The sequence below is a fragment of the Aulonocara sp. 'chitande type north' Nkhata Bay genome, linkage group LG20 (assembly GCF_057382095.1).
Source record: "Aulonocara sp. 'chitande type north' Nkhata Bay isolate Kocher_YH1m ecotype deep benthic linkage group LG20, A_spYH_male_GT1.1, whole genome shotgun sequence".
NCBI classification, from domain to species: Eukaryota; Metazoa; Chordata; class Actinopteri; order Cichliformes; family Cichlidae; genus Aulonocara; species Aulonocara sp. 'chitande type north' Nkhata Bay.
The window spans coordinates 4,964,928-4,984,500 of record NC_141363.1 but is presented as its reverse complement, the minus strand read 5'-3'; the positions used below and the strand labels follow the sequence as shown (position 1 = coordinate 4,984,500).

The window sequence follows — 19,573 nt, the reverse complement described above, 5'->3', positions numbered from 1 at the left end:
TCACTTAAAAGATTTGAAACAAGTTTGCACAATTTAATTTGTTTGATTAATTCAGCATTCAGGTTTGTAGAGTCATGGTTGTTACAGAGGGTGCAATGAGCAATCTCGAACACGTTTGCCGTTTACATTTGCTGTATTTCACCATTTATTCTAAACAATGACTCAGTGTTAAGCTTAGGCTCCCTTCCTTAAGATGATAATGCGATTTATGAAGATTAAAGGTGAGATGATGTGCAGAGAGGAAAAAACAAAATAACTTATCTGACGTTAACGCAGAATGGGTCGTCCATTCTCTGGAAAAAGGAAGAACCAAAAATAACATCAAAACTTAACTTGCAATGAAAGTGGAGAAAACAAAAGTGGAGGAGTACAGCTCAGGGCTTAAAGGGAAGGAAATAAAGAATTACACAGATGATGAATAATGAGATATGAAGATGGCTATTTATGAACTTTGGACAAGAAAACAACACATTAAGATCAGAGCGCAAACATAATTCATGTTGTTATTATGTGCAAGTTATTTTAGAAAGAGTCATAAAGTTACCCATGATAGGTCAGAAAGATATAATGGCATGATTTATGGTATTATTTGGTCATAAATAATTATTTTTTATACCTAAAGCCTTTTTAGAACTAATAAAAAGAAAATGTTCTGATGAAAAGAAGTATATAGTGGCTCTATAATGTAAGGGTACACACACATTTACCTTAAAAACAAAAGATCCCAACCCATCATGGTTATAGTGGAGTGAATTTGTGGCTATAAAATCGAAGTTTCCCTCCTACAAGACTCTTTCCTTCACCCTTGACCGCTGCCTGCAGTCCACTTACAGTTAATCTCTCATCAGCTGTGTAAATTCAGCTTTTCATTGCCATAGCAACCCTTAAAGATAATCATATGTTTTAACACTTCAGTGCAAGCTTCAGTTTGCTGAGGCAGGCCAGAGATCAGAATATTTAAAGACTCAGACAATGCCTAACGGTGCCAGAAGGGGGCGAGCTTAAGGTAGGCTAAGGCACAACATTTGGAAGCACACTGAACACAAGTTTCAATCACTTTCATGGCCCCATGTGTATAAAATGGAGCAGCTAGGTATGCAGAATATTTTCTCAAACTGTGGAGAGGTTTGGAGATGCCCCTTCCTGTTCCAACATGACCGCCATCACTGCACAAAGCAAGGTCTATAAAGACACAGATGAGCAAGTCTGGCTTGACTGGCCTGACCCCAACCCGACACAACACCTTTGAGTTGAATTGACGTGAAGGCAGCGAGCCGGGTTTTCTCATCCAACGTCAAAAATCCCTATAACACACTCCTGAACTTTATGGAAAGCTTTTCCTATGGATTGAGAATGGCACTTCACTCAAGTTCATATGTGTGTGTGTGTGTGAAGGCAGATGAGCTAATATCTTTTGGCAATATTTTGTAACATCTGTTTTGATAGAGCAGGTGTAATTACACAGAGGTAATTAGGGAAAGAATTTTATTTATTTAAAAAAAAAAAAAAAAAAAAAAAAAAAAAAGCACAGGTCCACATGAAACCACTGTTGTTCCACAATTACAGATCAAACGTGTTGCTTAGTACAAGGGAATAACAACTAGACAACCTCTGATTTTAAAAACTGATGACGTAGGCTGAGAAACAAAACAGTTAAGTTCAAATACATGTTCAAACAAACTGACTTTCAAGTGAATAAAAATAATGATAGCTTGTCCATTCCAGAGAAAATTAACTGGGATTTAAGAAAGCATCAAGATTTTAGCACATTTCATACTTTTTCAATGACTGAGTCAATTTAGAGTCAGGAAAAAAAAAAAAAGAAAAGTCAAGCACAAATATCTGCATACAACACTGAATGATTAAAATGAACACTACAAATCATTAGAAAGCCGTCCATTGATAGTTTTCTACAACTATTGCCAGACAAATGTAATAATTTATAACTTTGGTTCAAAGTAACTTTGCATAAACCAATAAGTAAACTTAATATTGCAACAAAGTCAAATTACTCACTTAATAATTCAATAATCACCTGAACAGAACAAAATCTTTCCAAATTTCATACGACTTTTGTTTTGCATCACATGCAAAAGAAACACAAACCTATTTAATTGCAGCTTGCGAGTCTAAAAATGCACAAGTTTTCTGAGAATCGGTTGATTAACATGCACACAAATAACAATCAAACATCCGTGCTCTCAATTTCAAACAATTTTTAAATCACGTAAAGTAGAACACGTCCGCCAATTCAGAAAAACAAGTGCAAAAATATTTCCAATCTGTAATAACGTACATGCTTGACTATGAGTAATAACAAAAGTAACGTATAAATTAGTTCACAGCTGAGTTGGCAGGAAAACTTCCCTCTCTGCGGCTTGCTTGTGCAGACAGAGAGACAGCAAACATAATTTCTTCCATATACTGGAAATGTTTTATTTTTATTTTTAAACCACACTTGACCTTAGGAGCTGTCACACTTACAAACTTGCTTATGAACAGCTTTACAGTAAGAAAGAACCGAAACTGAATCGCTTTGGTGAGAACCCTTTTTGTAGTGAACTGCTGAGAAATGTTTATGAGATGGAAATGTTAGGAATTATTTTGACCCTAAATAGGCCAACAATAACGGAGCACCACTTTTTACTTTCCTCAGCTGACATGTAATGGCACCAGTACAAATACCAATAAAACAAAACCTAAACCACAAGAAAACATGTCGCTTAACATTTACCAGTTTCTGGCTGCTGTAGAGATCCAGCGATGTTCAGTTGAGGGAGGTAATGCACTCGGTCAGTGTAAGTAGGTAAGACGCGACTTTGTGCCCAAGCAGTGTCGACTGAACAGTACATGTTTATTGCACAATTCACAGCGCAGGTTTTAAAAAGCCATCAGTGCAATTTCATCTTTTTTTTGTTTTTTGCCCCTTCTTATCATTTGCACCTGTCTTTGTGTAAGAGGAGCAGTGATCAAAAGGCAAAAACAAAACCCATTTCACGTTTGAGCACTAATGACTCACAAATATAAGATCTGATTTTACTGCACAGTTCTTCTGACATCTGCAATTTGCATCGGCAAACAGTAGGTAAAGCACCAGAGAGGTGATATTTTCTTGCACTACTGTATGTCCTCTCGTTGCGCAGGAACAACAGGTTAGTCAAGGGGCCAGAGGCACACTTGCTCTGTACGGGGCAGCAGCAGCAGCTCTGTCGACACTCATCTCCAGTTGTTGTACATGTAGAGGCAGCCGAAGAACAGGTTGGCAGTCAGGCTTGCAAACAGAAGCCCCGGCCATATGAGACGCTTCGCAAAATCTGGAGAGAAAAGGCAAACGTGAGCCATGAGCCCTATCATCAAACCACCTCATCTGGTTTTACATTTTGTGTCTGCGTCACAAAATACTTTCCCCCCTCCTTTAAATCAGAACAAATAGAGAAGAAGTTACAGAAACTACAATCAAGTTCATTGAATTGATTTTAATGAAGCAAAGACCCACAGGTAGCTGTGTGGTAGCAGTGTTCTTAATATTCTGTCCCTCATACATGGGATGCTGCATTAGTTCCCGTCACTTAAACTGAAATTGCTTTAAGAGGAAATCTGTTTGCAGTCACTGTAGAGATCTACAGAGATCAAAAGCAGCTTCAAATGATACACACAGACATTCTCATGTATCAGCCCAAGCAGACTGAAATCTTTTAAAACCCAGTTAGCCAACAGGCATGATACAAATATTAAATTTTCTGACATAGATACATCCATCTCCCTGCAGGGTTGAAATCAAACTGCTTACCTTTTGGAGAACGCCTGCCCTCTGGACACTGAGTTGTAGTACCGACCAGGCAAGCAGAAGAACCTGAGGAGCTGCTTCGCTTCTCTTCCTCTTCAATCACACTATCGTCTCTTAACAAGGAGCTCAAATCTGCAAGGCCAATCAGGTAAAATCATTAAACCACAAACCAAACCATCTAAACATGTTCACAAGTCGATTTGTTTCATTGTGTGGTGGATTTGCCCCCCCCCCCAAAAAAGTTTATATTGCCACCTGGTGGTAGTTTCAGGAATAACAGACAAACAAAATAAGAAATATTGCCAGAAGTCTTCCTATAACAGTCAGCCTTATGTATACTTGCCATTTTGACTTTGAAAGGGTGACACATCGGGTGAAAAGCAGCCGCTGTAAACCGAAGGGGTCGGCTCAGACAGGAGATGTGATGGAGACGCAGGTGGGAACATGAGCGTGGGTTCTGGCTCTGCTGAGAAAAGCCGGAGTCTCTGGCCACCAATGTTGAGACGAGCAGGGCTGATGAGGGGACGCCGTTGTCTGGCAGAACCTGAACTGGATGTAACAGAACCAGCTACCGAAGGAGCTGGGGAGGGACCCGGGGATGATGGGCGGCTCCCAGACTTGAGCGAAAAGTAGTCTGTGCCAAAAAAGAGAGCGGTGAAAAATGTTTTCACTAAGCAACGTCTTAGTGAAAAAAGCACCGAGCTGTTGCTTACAATGAAAAACTGAACAGAGGTCACAGAATCGCCAGGACTTTCAATACCTGAAGATTGTGAATCTTTGTACTGTGAGGCTGGTCTGCTTCCACTAAACAGGTAACCAGAATCTGAAAATTAAAAAATAAATAAATGAATAAAACTTTTCACCACAAACTGATGTTTTCACTTAAACCTGCATCAGCATTTCTCATAAACCTAAAACTACACAACTTCATGCTGAGACTCAGGTTTTAGTTTATCACATTCAAAGAAAAATTGATAGTCTTCACACTAAAAATCCACAATATTAGTAAATAATTAGTGACAAATCTGTCAGATTAAGCAGCTGCAAATGGGCCGCCTACTGTAGGACCACGACTGCTCCTAAAACATACGCTTTACACTGCAAACACACATTTTTTAATGTTTGCATTTTAAATAAAATTGAGAAATTTAAGCACAGATGTGCCAGAGATTTCTGAAAAATCCTGTCTCCATTGCATAGTGTCTAAAAAAATAATGTATATTTATGCAAACACTTCAGCATAAATGACCTCTTAGTAAGAAATGCAAATACTGTAGATACGTTTGTGTAAACAGAGGCAATATTTCAGCTGATATTCCATAAAAACTGAGCTACGTAATTAGAAACCTCATGAGCATGCAAAGTGCTACAGTGTAACTGACTGTAAAAACAAACAATTCCAAATACTAAACCCAACCTACACCTGAAGCTACTTGATTAATTTGCACAGATGTGTCGGTTCCCTTTGCTGAAATGTTATTTTTTGAGCCGTTAGACCACAGATAAACGTCAACAAGCAATTAGAAGGATTACACAGAAATATCTGTCAGCACGAGCACAAACTGAAAGGGAAAACATCCCGCGCTACCTGTCCTGGTGAGGGAGGGCATGGTGCCGAGGCACAGGGCTCTGTTGAGACGCCCGGGCAGAGAGGAGGGGGAAGCCTTCCGCTCGTGACGACCGTGGTGGCGGTTGATGAGCTGGGAGAGGTTAGGGGGCGGAGTGGGGATGAAAGTGTCCGCCACATCGGTGGAGCTCAAAGGAGGGACTGTGGAGCTGCCTGCAAGGTATCTGCAACACAAGAGCAACGGAATGGTCTACTACCTGAAATTAAAGTTGTAACACAGCAGCAAAAACATACAAATACTTACATACAGAAAGTCTAACATAATACTTCTGAGGAGAGGAAATTGGGTACTGATAGAGCAAATAGTGTAAACACAATTAAGAATTTTACCTGCTTACCACAATTAAACATATGCTGATTTAAAGACCAAGTGCGAGAAGAAAACTGGGGACACACTTAGAAATGAGCTCTGACAACCCCTTAATGTCAGCACTAATGGAGGCAGGCTACGACAAGGCTGTCGCTGAAACGCTGCAGCAGCTGTGTGACAGCACGCAGCAGCTGACGGGGAGAGACGAGAGAAACGCTTCACACACTCATGGGTCCACACAGAGCAGCGACATAAAGCTTCTTTGTATAATCAGGTCACTTCTGATTATTTCCACTGCCTCCAAAGTTGAGTAATAAAGTTTTACAGACTGGAAAGAGACATGCAGAAGGAGACAGGATGCTGGTGGAAAAACAAGCAGAAGACAATTCCTTTTATCAGTCGTTTATTATATTCCATGTACAGCAAGCATTACCACAAAGCCTCCGAAATGGAGCACATCATTAAAAGCAAGATACCCAAATGAACCATTTAAGCACCCAAAACGCAAAGTGTTTCATCGAGCATGTTGCAGGAAACCTTTGAGCAGGGATGGAGCTCCTTTCTGAGGCTGTTACAGGATATATAAACACATCGTCGGTGATCAAACTGTGATAAACTGTAAAAAAGTATCAAGATTTCGCATAACAACGGGTCCTTTTTTAAAAAAGTACCAAGTGTTTCTCCAACAGACGCTACTAAAATATTTAGATAAACATACTTGGGATAAATAGTAACAGTAGTATAATAATGAAGTACAATAATTTGTCACATATAGTAGCTTAATTCTACAGTTAACACTTTGAACATAGTGCTTCTAGAGCTAGACACTTGACACAAAGAGGTCTACAGTCATACAGCTCATCAGGTAGAAACAGGAGTTCTCTAAAAAAAAATAACACGCAGAAATAGAAACACTCAAACCAGTCATTATGCAAATATCATTTAAAAAACATGCAAACCAAACGGTAAAAATACTTTCTTTCTTACCCTTAGTACACACAATGGTCCAAATACAGGGTGTAGCAAGACGAATCATTCAGTTTCAAAAGGATTTATTTATTTATCGTTTTAAATAATGGACATAAAAGCTTGTGGTAAATTTTAAACTACATGGCTGAATATAAAATTTTTTACATACAATGTTGTCCTTAATTTGGCCCCCCTCTGGACGCATGGCACATGTCCAAACGATAGTCAAACTCCCATATTTGTATGAGCATGTCTGGGGCCACTGCAGCTGCTGGTGCTACCAGCGACCGCATTAAAACCGACAAGCCCCGTCTTTTTAACGGTATGCGTTTCGGCCGCAGGATTAAAGCGCTTTGAATTCGTGATGGTTCTTTTTGATACACCCTGTACGTCACACAACTAACCAATACAGCTTGTTTTGTTCTGTGATGAACGTTACTTTTGAGTTTAAGATGCAGTTTGTCACATGCGGCAGTTCAAAAAACAAAACAAAAAAAGCCTTCAAGTCGTTAGCAATTAACGTCACAGTATAAACAGCCAGTATGACTTTTTTTTTCTTCTTTTTAAAAACTGCGGCACTATACAGCATTGCATTGTGCTTTTTTGATGTATATCAGGTGTGAAAAGTCACACAAGTTCATAACTTGATCAATCATCTACCATCTTAGACTCAAAGCATGTGAAGTCTACTACACCACAGGCGCTGGTTTGACAACATAAATCTCTCAACAGAACAGCGCAACACAGTTTAAACCCACAGTTACAACACTACAAAACTGATGAGCAATCACAATCTAAGCACCTTGTCTCCCATTATTTTGTAACACCTTCTCACATCAGAGTAAAATAAATACCCCCTACATCCAACACAAGTAAAACATAACTATGAAACTCAAACAAGTTAGATGAAATGTTAGCACGTGCACTTAAAACGGTCATTAGTGTTTATCACATATCAACTTGTTAAAATACTGGCAAAGGTAGCATTAGTTATAATGGAAGCTAATACGGTTGTGAGTGATGTAAGGTCGTCATTTTAGCTGTAAATCGCCTCATTTAGAGCTTGTGCAGGACAATTTAAGATTGATCCTGAGAAAAGACTCCAAGATGTTGCTGAGTGGAGCACCGATTAAAAATGAAAGAGGGGTGGGGCACCAGGAACTGATGCTTACACAAGATACCTCAAATGCTGAAACAAGCCAAGTACCTGTCAGGTAGTCACCTACAGGCTATTTTGAACTTGAGTTTTGAGCCCACAGCTAAAAGCATCAAAATATGACACAAAGAAGTACACATAAATACTCTCCAAAACCTTTGAACACTTTGCATATGCAGATCTTTATCATGCTGCACCATCAGAGGCCTCTGATGGGCTCTGATCATTCCTCGATGTCACAATGAGCCCAAACATACAGCCGGATACACACACACACACACACACACACACACACACACACACACACACACACACACACACACACACACACACACACACACAAACCTGTTCAACGGTCTGGGTATTTCAGAAACTGCTAATATACTGGGATATTCCAATATAACCATTACAGAGAATGGTGTGAAAAAGAGAAAATGCCCAGTGAGTGCCAGGTCTCTGGGTGAAAAAGCTTTGTTGAACCCAAGAAATCAGAGATCAATGACCATAATTCTTCAAGCTGATAGGAAGGGAGCAGCGACCAAAACAACAATTTGTTAAAACCAAGGTATGTAGAAGAGCATCTCTAAATGCAAAACCCACTGAACCTTGAAGCAGATGGGCTACAGCATCTCTGATCTCCAACAGCTAAGAACCGTAAACTGAGGCTACGATTCGCATGGGCTCACTTTTTTGGTACCTACTTGACCAGTATTCCAAGCGACCAGGGTTCTGAGGCGATCTGAAAATGTGATTTAAACAGACTGCATACCACTGATCAGCTAGTCAGTGGTGTCACATGATGAGTCAGGAGAGAATCTCCTTCACGGAATTGAAAACCACCATTTTTGTAACCTGGAAACAAGGGAAACGACAGAGAAACAACACCACGGTCCCAGAGCCTGACAAAAATCCACAGGCCGAGCAGCAGGTATCACATCGCCTCGACGTCCACCTTTGTTATGTCGCAAATAAATGATGTCAATGGATGTTCCACCGCGTTGCTATAACGACCTCAACCATATTAGCTGGTACTCTTTAGTAATGAAGAACGAGTCGTGCCAAGTCGAGTAGGAAGTAATGGAAAAAGGCCTAATACTAAATGTATTCATGATCTGCATGTTTGATTTGGCCAAGATTTTATGCTGGATGTCAATCCCTTTATGACCAGTGTCGCCATCTTAACAGACCACGTCAAAAAGTTCAAATAATCTCAAACTTGTTTCTTGAACATGACGGCGAGTTCACTGCACTCAAATGACTTCCATAGTCACCAGAGCTCAATCCAATAGAGTACCTTTGGGATGAGGTGAAACGGGAGATTGTGTGAGGTTATCATATCAATATGGACCAAAATCTCTGAGGAAAGTTTCCAGCACCTCTTAAATCTGTTTTGAAGAATTAACATGGATCTGAAGGCAAAAGGGGGTCCAACTGGTACTAGCAATCAGTAAGTAACGAAGCGACCAGTAAGAGTATCTAAAACTCAAGACAACGCAAGGAGCCCTGCTGATGAATGAATAACCACCGGAGAGAACCGATTTTAATACTGGACTCAGTGTTAAGTGAGACAAGTAACAAAGGCAATCTACAGAAGAACTGATAAGTTCTCAAAGAAGCTTTAAGAAACAAACAACCGATCTGCCAAGTACACTGAGAAACTTCATGCTACTGTCTCAAGGTGAACTAATGCCACTGCAAGGCCAAATATTGGCCAATTCTGCATGATACAGTTCAAAGAAAATGTGTATTTGCAAAAATTGCTTAAAGTCAAGATCATGCAACTTTAGACGAATACTGAATGTTCTAAAAGTAAATCAAAAGGGTACAAGGTCACAACAATAATGGAGACAGGAGAAAAACTGCAGAATTTGGGAATAACAAACTCGGGCAGCTAAATACTTAAACCATTGTAAAATAAATAAATGAATAAATAAACAAACTACAATAGTAAATGTCGATTAAAATTCGCAGATTTTGCAGGCATGCAAATTTTCTGTCAGCTAACATCACTACACATCATGCTCCACGTCACCTCCTGGTGCTGCCAAAGACATGAGGTAAAAACACCAGAACAGGCTGCATTAGAAAATATCCAACGCCAATAAAAATTGTAGGTGATGTGAAGCGATAGAGAAAGAGTGTGATTACGCAAATACCACATCTTATGTGTGGTATAAAGTGTTTACACAAATTAGTATTTCATGCAGTGAGTTGTAGTTAGAAGCCCCACAGCTTTAACAGTGTTAAACGAGTACATTCAAAACAATCTAGTAAAGTGTAAAGCAGTTAATAGTAGCTAAAACCAAAAATGTTAATAACCCAATATACTGGTTGCAAAAATGAGCTTATTTAAACATCATTTTTTTCACATATATGGTGCAGTAATAATGATGCTAAATACATAATCAGTCATTTGAATAGAGAACACCAATAGGTTGAAATGTCAGAAGGTCCTGTAAAGTTTACTTGTTAACCTTCTTAGGACTTTATAACTGATAATAATTAGAGTAAGCTTATAAATAATACCTTTATGATATTATGATTACTGAAATGTTTCCTCATTGCTTCTCTCAGTGAATAGATAAAAAACAATGACAATAACAATTATTCAAAGCAGAAGGACAAAGCACTACCATGAGGTAACAATATTATCTGATGCAAAATTGTTTTAACTGCCAAAAATTGATGCATCAAGCACCTGCTCAGCACGTGGCTGTGTGGCTGAAGGTGGGATTTGGTAAGGAGAAGGGACTAGCTTCAGGTCGTGTGCCATATCTGGAGATTATCATTCACATGTCAGAACATCACAGTCATTCTCACACAGAGCTGGAAGATTGAAGGTTTAAAAACAGACAGTGACAGAAATGAAAAGAAATGACAACATTAAAAATACACCAATAACACTTGTTAGATTGATGCTTTTTGATCCGATGCTTATGAATGCGAAGCATTCATGGAAAGACGGCATGTTTTTGTATAATCCACGGTTTCAAATACAATGTGAACAGTACTGCTCAGGTTCTGACCTTCGGTATCTGGCTCTCCGTGCGCCCAGCGGTTTACGAGTTGCCACGGCAGCAGCAAAGCTGACGAGGCAACAGAGGGAGACGCCAACAAGCTTCGTTGTGTACATCCAGCTCAAGGCATCAGTCATGTAGCTCTCGGCCATGTAGAGGCACAGGATGAAGAACCACAGGACAGAGGCTACAGCATCAATTCTCCTCAACCTGAAATGCAGCAAGATTAGTTTTTTTGTTTTAATTAAACTGGGAACTATGAACAGTCCATCCAAAGGCAAATAAAATGGTGGCTGCTTACCTTGCAGGTCCAGCTAAGAAGATACCAGTGAGACAAGTTAACAGGCCAACAGAGACTACAGCCAGCTGGTTGTCCTTCCCATGCTGCCACGCAAGCTCGGCATTTTCTATGGCCTTGTCTGGGATCAGCTCCAGGAGACTCTGCCACACAGGCGACACTCTGCTGCTGTTATCAGTGTGGGTAGACTCATTGTGGACTTGAGGCTTTGGAGGAACAACCCCACCACTTAATGTCTGCGAGCCATCAGGTGACGAAGGCTGGTCTGGCAATTCACAGAAAATTGTGGCAGCAAGGAAAGCACATATTAGGAAGGCAAGGGCCCGCAAGAGTACGACTCCCATGGGAGAGGACAGGGACTGGGCACTCTGCAGGAGGACAAAAACAAACCAAACAAAGAAAACAAAAAAAAAAAAAAACAGGCTCTTATTGTGACATTTTCACAGCATACTGAAATTAATAGCATACAATGTCAACATAGTGTTAATAAAGTCTACAACAGGGGTCTGAATGCCAATTAAACGAACTGAAAGCACTGTTAGTTATAGTTCAGTGCTTTACCAAGAAACGGGTAACAGGACTGCACCACATTAATGAATCACTAGTGTGAATAAGAAAGTCAAAGTTTAATGCACTCCATTAAAGCCACAGCAGTGGTTAAATATCGTTCACTCGTATCCTCACACAACCTGAAATTAGACATGACGCCTAACGTCACAGATCACACTGGAGCAGAAGCGGTAACAATTGATTAATCACTTTAAACGCTGAAAAGCAGGACTTGACTGTGTCAAAGCGCTAATCCTTATCAGCAGACCCATGAAAACAAGAAACCTGTTGATCGCTTCACTGTTTGAACACTTGCCTATTTTGTTTGAGTAGGTCAAAGAGGATCCGAATGCACACTAAATAGCTACTGATAAGGCATTATGTCATTAGGTGTAACAACAAAGAGCAAAAGGATGAAAGTTTCCCTCTTACATTTCAAGATGAACAAATTATGTTAAACATGAAAAAGCAACAAGATGGTATCACAGAAAAAAAGTTAAAATTAAGGCAGTTTCCTGCTCGTCTCAGCTAAAATAATCATGTTATTTAGTATCTGGCTAAAGGTCAAACACCCTGCATGCTACAGCATTTGGTCATTTAGTGTCTTTTATGTGTGATTTTTTTTTATTAAATAATTCACAATATTGCCTGATTGGGTGAGATTGGGTTGCACTGACCTTTACAAAGCCCATGTCTGACTCCCGGGTGCGCCGCAGCTGATTATTAAGAAGCACCGTACGAAGCTGGCGGTTCTGATATTTAATGTAGTACTCCACTGCTGTCTGACATGGCCTGCATAACTTATAAGTCTGCTCCAGGTGATGCTTGTAGGCTTCAATTTCCTCATCGTAGTTCTCCTACGGGAGAAAGAAACGGCATTTGGTGTTATTCTTCAGAACAGCATGTTGGGCAATACTATGATGTGACAGAAACAAAGTGCATACATCATCCCTCGGGATATATGAGGCCAACTGTTTGATCTTTGCAGACTGGTTGTTATTACACTTCCGGCAAAGCAGCATCTGACAGTTGACCCACTGCAGAGTCTTAGGTGTCTCCGATGAAGGAAGGCTTCCAGATATGCCATGATTTAGATGCTCCATGTACTGAGCAGGAATGGGCTTGTTGTAGTCCCCATTCTGAAAACACAGACAGTTTTAAAAAAATGTATATGCGTTAGAGAAAAAGAATTACCACACTTAAGAAACAAGTTACATAGTGTATAACACTTACCTCCTGGAAGCCATTGTACTGGTCACAATTGGGGCAATCCCAGCAGTTCCTGTTCCCATAGGGCACAACTGTGTTCTGATTACAGAACCAGCAGTTAACACTTGCATGGGTGGGCTTCTTTCTGTAAGCAACAAGGTAAATCCAGCGTGTTATTCAGTGGCAACCGCTGCTGTTCAGTTATGCAAAAATACTTAACCTAGCCTGAGACATCTGAATATGCCCATTGTATTGATGTCACGTGACATAAATACTAACTGTAAACATCAAACGGGGTTAGCTAAAGTTGGACTCACAAAACTGCAAAGCATCAAGTTAGTTAGCGGCACAGCTGCTCTTAAAGTGAGCGCCCGGGCTAGCGTAAATACACAGATCTCTCCAGAGGAGCAATAGGAGCAGGACAGGAAGCACTATTTCTTTAATGTCACAATTAAAAAAATCAACTGGTGTGTTTCTTTTATTCCACACACATTAACTTGTGCTAGCGTGAATGTAGCGTTAGCTACAAACACACCGCCGCGGTGCCAGAAGTCGGAGAAGTTACCTGGTGGCAATTTTATATATGAGCGCTCCGCCGGCGACAAACGCCGTAGCTCCGACTCCGCTGTACATTAATTCGGGGTATTCCAGCAGAAGCTTGCTAAGCGTCTCCATCTTTTTTCGCAAAAACATTAAACGTAGTGTTTTAAGATTGCAAAACACGGCGCGAGCGCGCACGCGGCAAACGATTCCTTTTGTTCACGCCCCTGTAACGGAAACGGAAAGTACGTCAATACCTGGACGCATTCCAATAGGGTTCATTAAATCCTTGCTGTCCACTCTAACGCTTACGATGCTGCTTTTCATTTGCGCCCAATAACACATTTTGGTGGCGGTGTTTATTAAAGTAAAACAAATTAAAAATGAAAGAAACTAAGCATGTTTTTCCTCGACGGTAAGTAAATAGCTGTGCAGAGGATACATGCTATGATCTTGTTGGAATGCGGGACAGGGTATTAACCCAGATTAAAAAGCGTGTTCGGGACATAAAACTTTATTAACTGTTATTGTTATTGGCTTCCGAACTTTTCTTAGAAATATCAGGTTTTCCTATATTTCCTCAGTATCAAAGTACTTCCGCTTGAAAAAGTTTCCATCACTTTACACAAGTAAAAACCTTCAATACTTAGAAACAGTTTAAACAAAGCATACAGGTCTGTGAAATATTACAGCTAATATCCATTTTAAAACCTGCATTTTCAGGTAGCCTCGCTTAAAATGTATCAAGTCTTCTACAATAATCATCATCATCATCATCATTAATAAATGAATAATAATGATAACAAATTGGAGAGGGTGAAGTTTCTGATGCAAAAATAACTTTATTTGAACAAACGTGATGTATTTTACATCAAACAAACATTCACAATCGAATGAGAAAACGGGTCAGTGCTTGAATGTCATTCATCTTTTATAGCAGCTCACACATTTGGATAAATCCGGAGAAAACAAATAAATAACGTTACAGCAAACGTACAGGCCTATTCAAAATTATATACCAATATAAAAAAACAGAGAAAAAGAACAAAAGTTTGCTTATTTGTAAGCCTATAACCCGCAGTAAAAAAAAAATTACAAAATAAAAATGCAAACCTCAAACCTCAGACCCTTAGATCAGCTGTCTTCCTGCCGTTCACACTTGATGGGGGCAAGTTTGAAATAAAATGACATGGTATATGGTAGACCTGCCGTCTGTAATTCTTACAAAAACCCAAACTTTATAAAAACTGTACAAAATCTATACAAACAAAATCATCAACAGCATTATTTATAACAGACATATGAAACTGCCAAACTAAACCAAGTACCTGACAAACCAGTGACAGCCGAACTGAAATGGTGAGAGGCGAACTCAGATGTGAACTTGCCATCAAAGCACAAAATAACTCAAAAGTCCTACTGGTCCATTAAATAAGCCAGGGCTGGGTCCGCTGGCCTGCCGTAGGAGGTGAACTGCTGGTAGCTGCAAGCCACGGAAACGGTGCCTCCATCCGGGCTCATCGGTTGGGTCACCCCGCCGTAAGGATACCCGTTGTGGGGGACCAGCACGGGCGGGTGGCGGCGGTAAGCGCCATAGTGAGGATGGTGAAAGTGGGGAGGAGGGGTGCAGTAGGAGGTCATGGAGGTGCCCGGGGACACGCTGCGGCTGTGTCCCGTGCTGACCGTAGCTGACGCATATCCCGTCGGTGGGGTCGAGCCGGGCTGGCACATGCTCCAGGAGCTGCTCACGTAAGGCTGCAGGTAGAGCGACTCAGAGTACTCCACGGGATTCCCGCCCAGGTAAGGCACACTCGGGGGTCTGTAGGGTCTCCGCACCCTCCTCCGCCGTCGGTAGTTTCCCTTCTCAAACATGTCCTGAAATGCGGGGTCCAGCATCCAGTAGTTGCCCTTTCTGTCCCCTCCGCTGACCCTGGGCACCTTGACGAAGCACTCGTTGAGAGACAAATTGTGTCTTATGCTGTTTTGCCAACCTTTCTTGTTCCTCTCGTAGTAGGGGAACTTGGACACTATATACTGATAGATCCCGCTCAGAGTCTGTCTCTTGTTCTCGCTGTCCTTGATGGCCATGGCGATGAGAGCCACGTATGAATACGGCGGCTTCTCCAGCTGTCCGGTCTCCTGCGCACCTTTAGGCTCACAAGGGGGCGAGTTTGAGCCGATGTCCAGAATCTGCGCACCTTGGGGGGACTTCTCTGCATCCATGACTCAGGTAAGCTATCGGTTTGTTTGTGGGTCCGGCTGCGACTGCTATCTGCCCGGTAAGCAAGGCAGCTCTATGATTGTGTCTGCAGGTGCAAACGGACACATACACACACTCCTCCCACAGGTACCGCGCAGCTGTTGTTGCCAGCTTTGATCTCACCGGGTTTCTCACACTGTTTATGCCATTGTGTGTGAAACCGTGGAGGCTGTTTAGGTTGAAGCAGGGGTCAAGAGGCTGTGTTTTAACTTCAGTCAAAAATATTCCCCCTTTTGAAGCAGGGCGATCAAAGACTTATTTAGGTGTACTGAGTTTACGTGAGTGACAAGTAATGTTCTAACACACAGCAATCCTAAAATCTTATCTACATTTGATCTCCACGACCTTAGGAAAGGCAACAGGTGGGAAAACATATGTAATATTAAACTGTAGATTTGATCTTCCCTAAACTAACAACTCAAGAAAGCTGTTTATATATGACATTTTGCTAAAAGCAATGCTCTTCACATAGTTTTACTATTTTATTTGAACTTGTCGAAGACGTTAAAGCATGCTGCACAATAATGACAAAATGTACTATTAAAATAAGTCTTAACAGCAGCACAAACGTGCACACATTTGCATTGATCTGTGATCTGTTACAGTCAGCTGCCTTTTTACAGTTTTACACATTGTTTCAGCTCTGAGACACGTGGTGGTTGGGGCTTTCCAGCTCCTAATGTTGCTACAAGCACAGAGGTACTAGCAGCACAGGTATCAGAGCTCAGCATACCACCCACATACAGTGAGGCATGAACAGCAGGCCTGTCTGTCCGCTGAGGACAGTAGATAATGATCACCTACTCTCACCAGACAGTCTGTCTCCCCTGAACTGATAGGGAAACACTGATCTCAATAGGAGAGCAACCAGTGGAAAGAAAACTAGTATGTGTTTGCAGAGGATTTGAGGGTATTTCAGTTGGCTTCTGTTGTTACTGTAAATCTATTAATATTTAATGAATGGTGCTTTCACCATTATATTTGTTTAATAAAGTTAAGTACACTCATATAATATTTTGATTATTTATACTGTCTAAAATGTGCTTTTAACTCTCATAGTGCATATAAACACAACACATCTGAAGTTTTCTATTAAAAGTTATGAAAATATGTATTGCACTGAGCAAGTCTGCAGGTCAGGGCACCATATACTGTAAACGACATTTTGCACCAGATAGTTTGCATGTATGTGATCGAATATGAGTGCAATCGATTGTTTTCTGTGCAATGGTCCACACTTATTTTTTAATAGTTTACTTGGAAAATGTTAAAAAGGTGCAGTGATTTATTTAATCATGTGAAAACATACATGGAAATACAGTTTCAAAGGGGGAAAAACAGAGTTTGTATATATTTCTAAAAAGCATTCAACAAAGTCTGAACTCTCTTAGGAAAGATTTCTTGTAATTTCTTGATGTACTCTAAATAAGTAGTTCTCCAGGTTTCTTAAGGGATATTTCATTAGTTCTCTTCTTTGTTCTGTTCTCTGTTGGGATGATTCCACATTGCTTTAATAATTTTGAGGTTTGATAGACTTCTGTTGTGTTTTTGAACCAGGTTTGCTTTAACTGCAGTGGCAATGACTTTGGGGTAATTTCGGGGCTGAAATATGAGGTCGATATCGATCAGAGGCTTTTGAGATAGTACTGCATGGTGCATCAAAATCTGACTTTTCTTCATTTATATTTTCATCAGTTTTGACATGACTCCAAAACCACTGACAGAGCCTCCACCCTGTTTTAAAGACGCCTTTAGACACTTGCTGTTGTGTTTCTCTCCTGACCTCCTCAGTACACGTTGATGATAATTTGAGCCAGAAGTTTTAAATTTAGATTAATCACAAGACATGTTGCTACTGATTTTTAGTCCAGTTCTTGTGTAATTTGGCATACCAAAGCCTTTTGCCTTCTTGACAGCCACCCTTCCACTGAGACTATTTCTGATGAGTTTTTAGTGAACAGTAGAGGGATTAAATGAAGGGTCAGATGTAGGTCATGTATCAGGTCTTTGCTAGACCTATTTTTAGCTGTTAAGGACATGACTTTCAGATACTGTTAATCTGCTGTAGATAGTTTTTTTAGGCCTGCCACTGGAAAACTATTGCTTAAAGAATGACAACAGTCTGGATCCCCAGAAGCAAAATAGTAAAACTACTACCATTGATAATAATAATAATAATAATAATAATAATAATAATAATAATAATAATAATAATATGTGTGAGTTCTTGAGTAATGATCATGTGTTTTGTGTGGTCATAATGAATTTGAGGTTTAACCACTGATTCTAACTTGCCAGCCAAACACATGAACTTCTTGCAATTCAGGAAAAATGAGCTTAGAATATTCTACACCGTTATCAGTTTTTCTCAGTTTTTCTCACACCTGGAAGTAATGTTTTTCAGATGCATTCTCAGTGTTGGAAATACTCCTTGTAGTTTAGGCAAGGTAGCTGCATGGATATATTGCGGAGGAGATAACAGGCATGACTCACAAGCAGTGAATAAACCAGAATGTTAGCTGCTCGCTACTCAGTTTGACCGTAGCTTTAATCTGACATCATACAGACTTTCATTATTGCATATGCGGTCTTCAGAAATGTGTAGAAAAATTCAAAATTCAGGGCTCTGTGAAAGTAGCTTAATCATATATTTTTTGACAAAATTAAAGAAATCCCCTCAAGGCAATTTTGAGGTGTCGACAGAATGGAGTAATGGAAAACTAATAATTATTGTGTCCTGGGCAGAGATGTAAAAACGTCAAAGGGAAATTAGATTGCCTACTGTGCATTTTCTCAGAGAAAAAGATAAATTTACTTCCTGATGTTACATGAGTGAAGACAGGCGCCAGGCTAAACACAATCTGTGTACCTGAAACTATCTGAGATTAAAGAAGAATGCAACAAAACTGCCAAAAACAAAGATCATGAACACTACTCTCAGTTCTGACCCAGAACAATAACAGAGGCAAAAATGGTTTAAGGCTGCACCAGAGAACTGCAACCATGTTTGCAAGTGTTAAACAGCCTTCAGATTTAAAGTAATATGCTGAAGTTGACTTTAAAATGAGATTGTTGCAGTCTGTTCCAACCATACTTCTTCATTTAAAGTGTTGGTGTTTCACAATAGATTATGATTCCTGTGCAGAGTACTTTCACTTTTTCACAATTCAGCTCTCTTGAAGATACAAATAGATATTAAGAGTTTATTGGGGTATTAGATAACGTCTTCCTGTAAGCCAATTCAGCAACTTTTACTATGATGACTTTCTAATAAACAATAAATACATGCATCAGTCAACAAAGTAGTACCAGCTATAAAAAAAATTTAAATAAATAATACCATCATTAATGTACCATTCACGTATGGGTGCAGAAGCATTACTTTAGGATGGAAAGCAACTAAGCAGATTTAATGAAGTCCAAAAGAAATTTTTTTATTATTATGTTTTCCTACGGTCTATTTCATTCTCATGAGCCTGATATTTCATCTAACCCACGACAGAGTTTCTTTAAATATGTGAGAAATTAAATCGAGGATGAACTGGTTTGAATTCGGTGGTAATAGATGAAGGTTACTGTGACCACCATGAAACACATTTCCATGCTACGTGCAGCAGTTAGCACTGTTGCCCAAATGCAAGAAGGTCCTGAGTTCAAATCTACTAACAGTCTGGGGTTTTTCTGTGTGGAATTTCCATGTTCTCTCCAGGAATTTGTTTCCACAGTTAGCGTGAGTTAAATTCTAAATTGACTCCAGATATGAACGTGTGCAATGGTGGCACTTAGTACTCTTGCCCTGTGGGATTGGTTCAAGCTACGCGCTGCTAGTTATGTCAAAGTTCCACACAAAT

At 40.1% G+C, this 19,573-nt stretch overlaps 2 protein-coding genes and 1 long non-coding RNA gene across 4 annotated transcripts in view; 1 reads left to right on the top strand and 2 right to left on the bottom strand.

Annotated features, from left to right (window-relative positions):
• The window catches only part of LOC147304954 (uncharacterized), a 36,936-nt gene extending 32,292 nt beyond the window's left edge, over positions 1-4,644 (top strand). The window contains exons 3-4 of the long non-coding RNA XR_015126734.1: positions 3,770-3,935; positions 4,148-4,644. This is a non-coding gene — a long non-coding RNA (uncharacterized LOC147304954). The remainder of the gene's footprint in view (positions 1-3,769; positions 3,936-4,147) is intronic.
• tmem201 (transmembrane protein 201) lies at positions 1,503-13,687 on the bottom strand. Of its 2 annotated transcripts, XM_086278736.1 has the most exons (11): positions 13,488-13,687; positions 12,947-13,067; positions 12,658-12,852; positions 12,391-12,570; positions 11,168-11,532; positions 10,876-11,076; positions 5,376-5,578; positions 4,548-4,610; positions 4,131-4,421; positions 3,791-3,919; positions 1,503-3,314 (listed from the first exon to the last, which is right to left on the bottom strand). In XM_086278736.1, the coding sequence occupies exons 1-11, from the start codon at positions 13,613-13,615 to the stop codon at positions 3,217-3,219; spliced, it is 1,974 nt and encodes a 657-aa protein (XP_086134862.1). In that variant the 5' UTR covers positions 13,616-13,687; the 3' UTR covers positions 1,503-3,216. The 2 variants fall into 2 exon arrangements, with proteins under 2 accessions (XP_086134862.1, XP_086134861.1); XM_086278735.1 differs by having other exon boundaries at positions 4,131-4,610.
• Positions 13,688-14,326: 639 nt separating this feature from the next.
• foxl2l (forkhead box L2-like) lies at positions 14,327-15,780 on the bottom strand. The gene has a single exon (XM_086277209.1). It carries the CDS (start codon positions 15,683-15,685, stop codon positions 14,879-14,881), a length of 807 nt encoding a protein of 268 aa, XP_086133335.1. The 5' UTR covers positions 15,686-15,780; the 3' UTR covers positions 14,327-14,878.
• Positions 15,781-19,573: the final 3,793 nt, after the last annotated feature.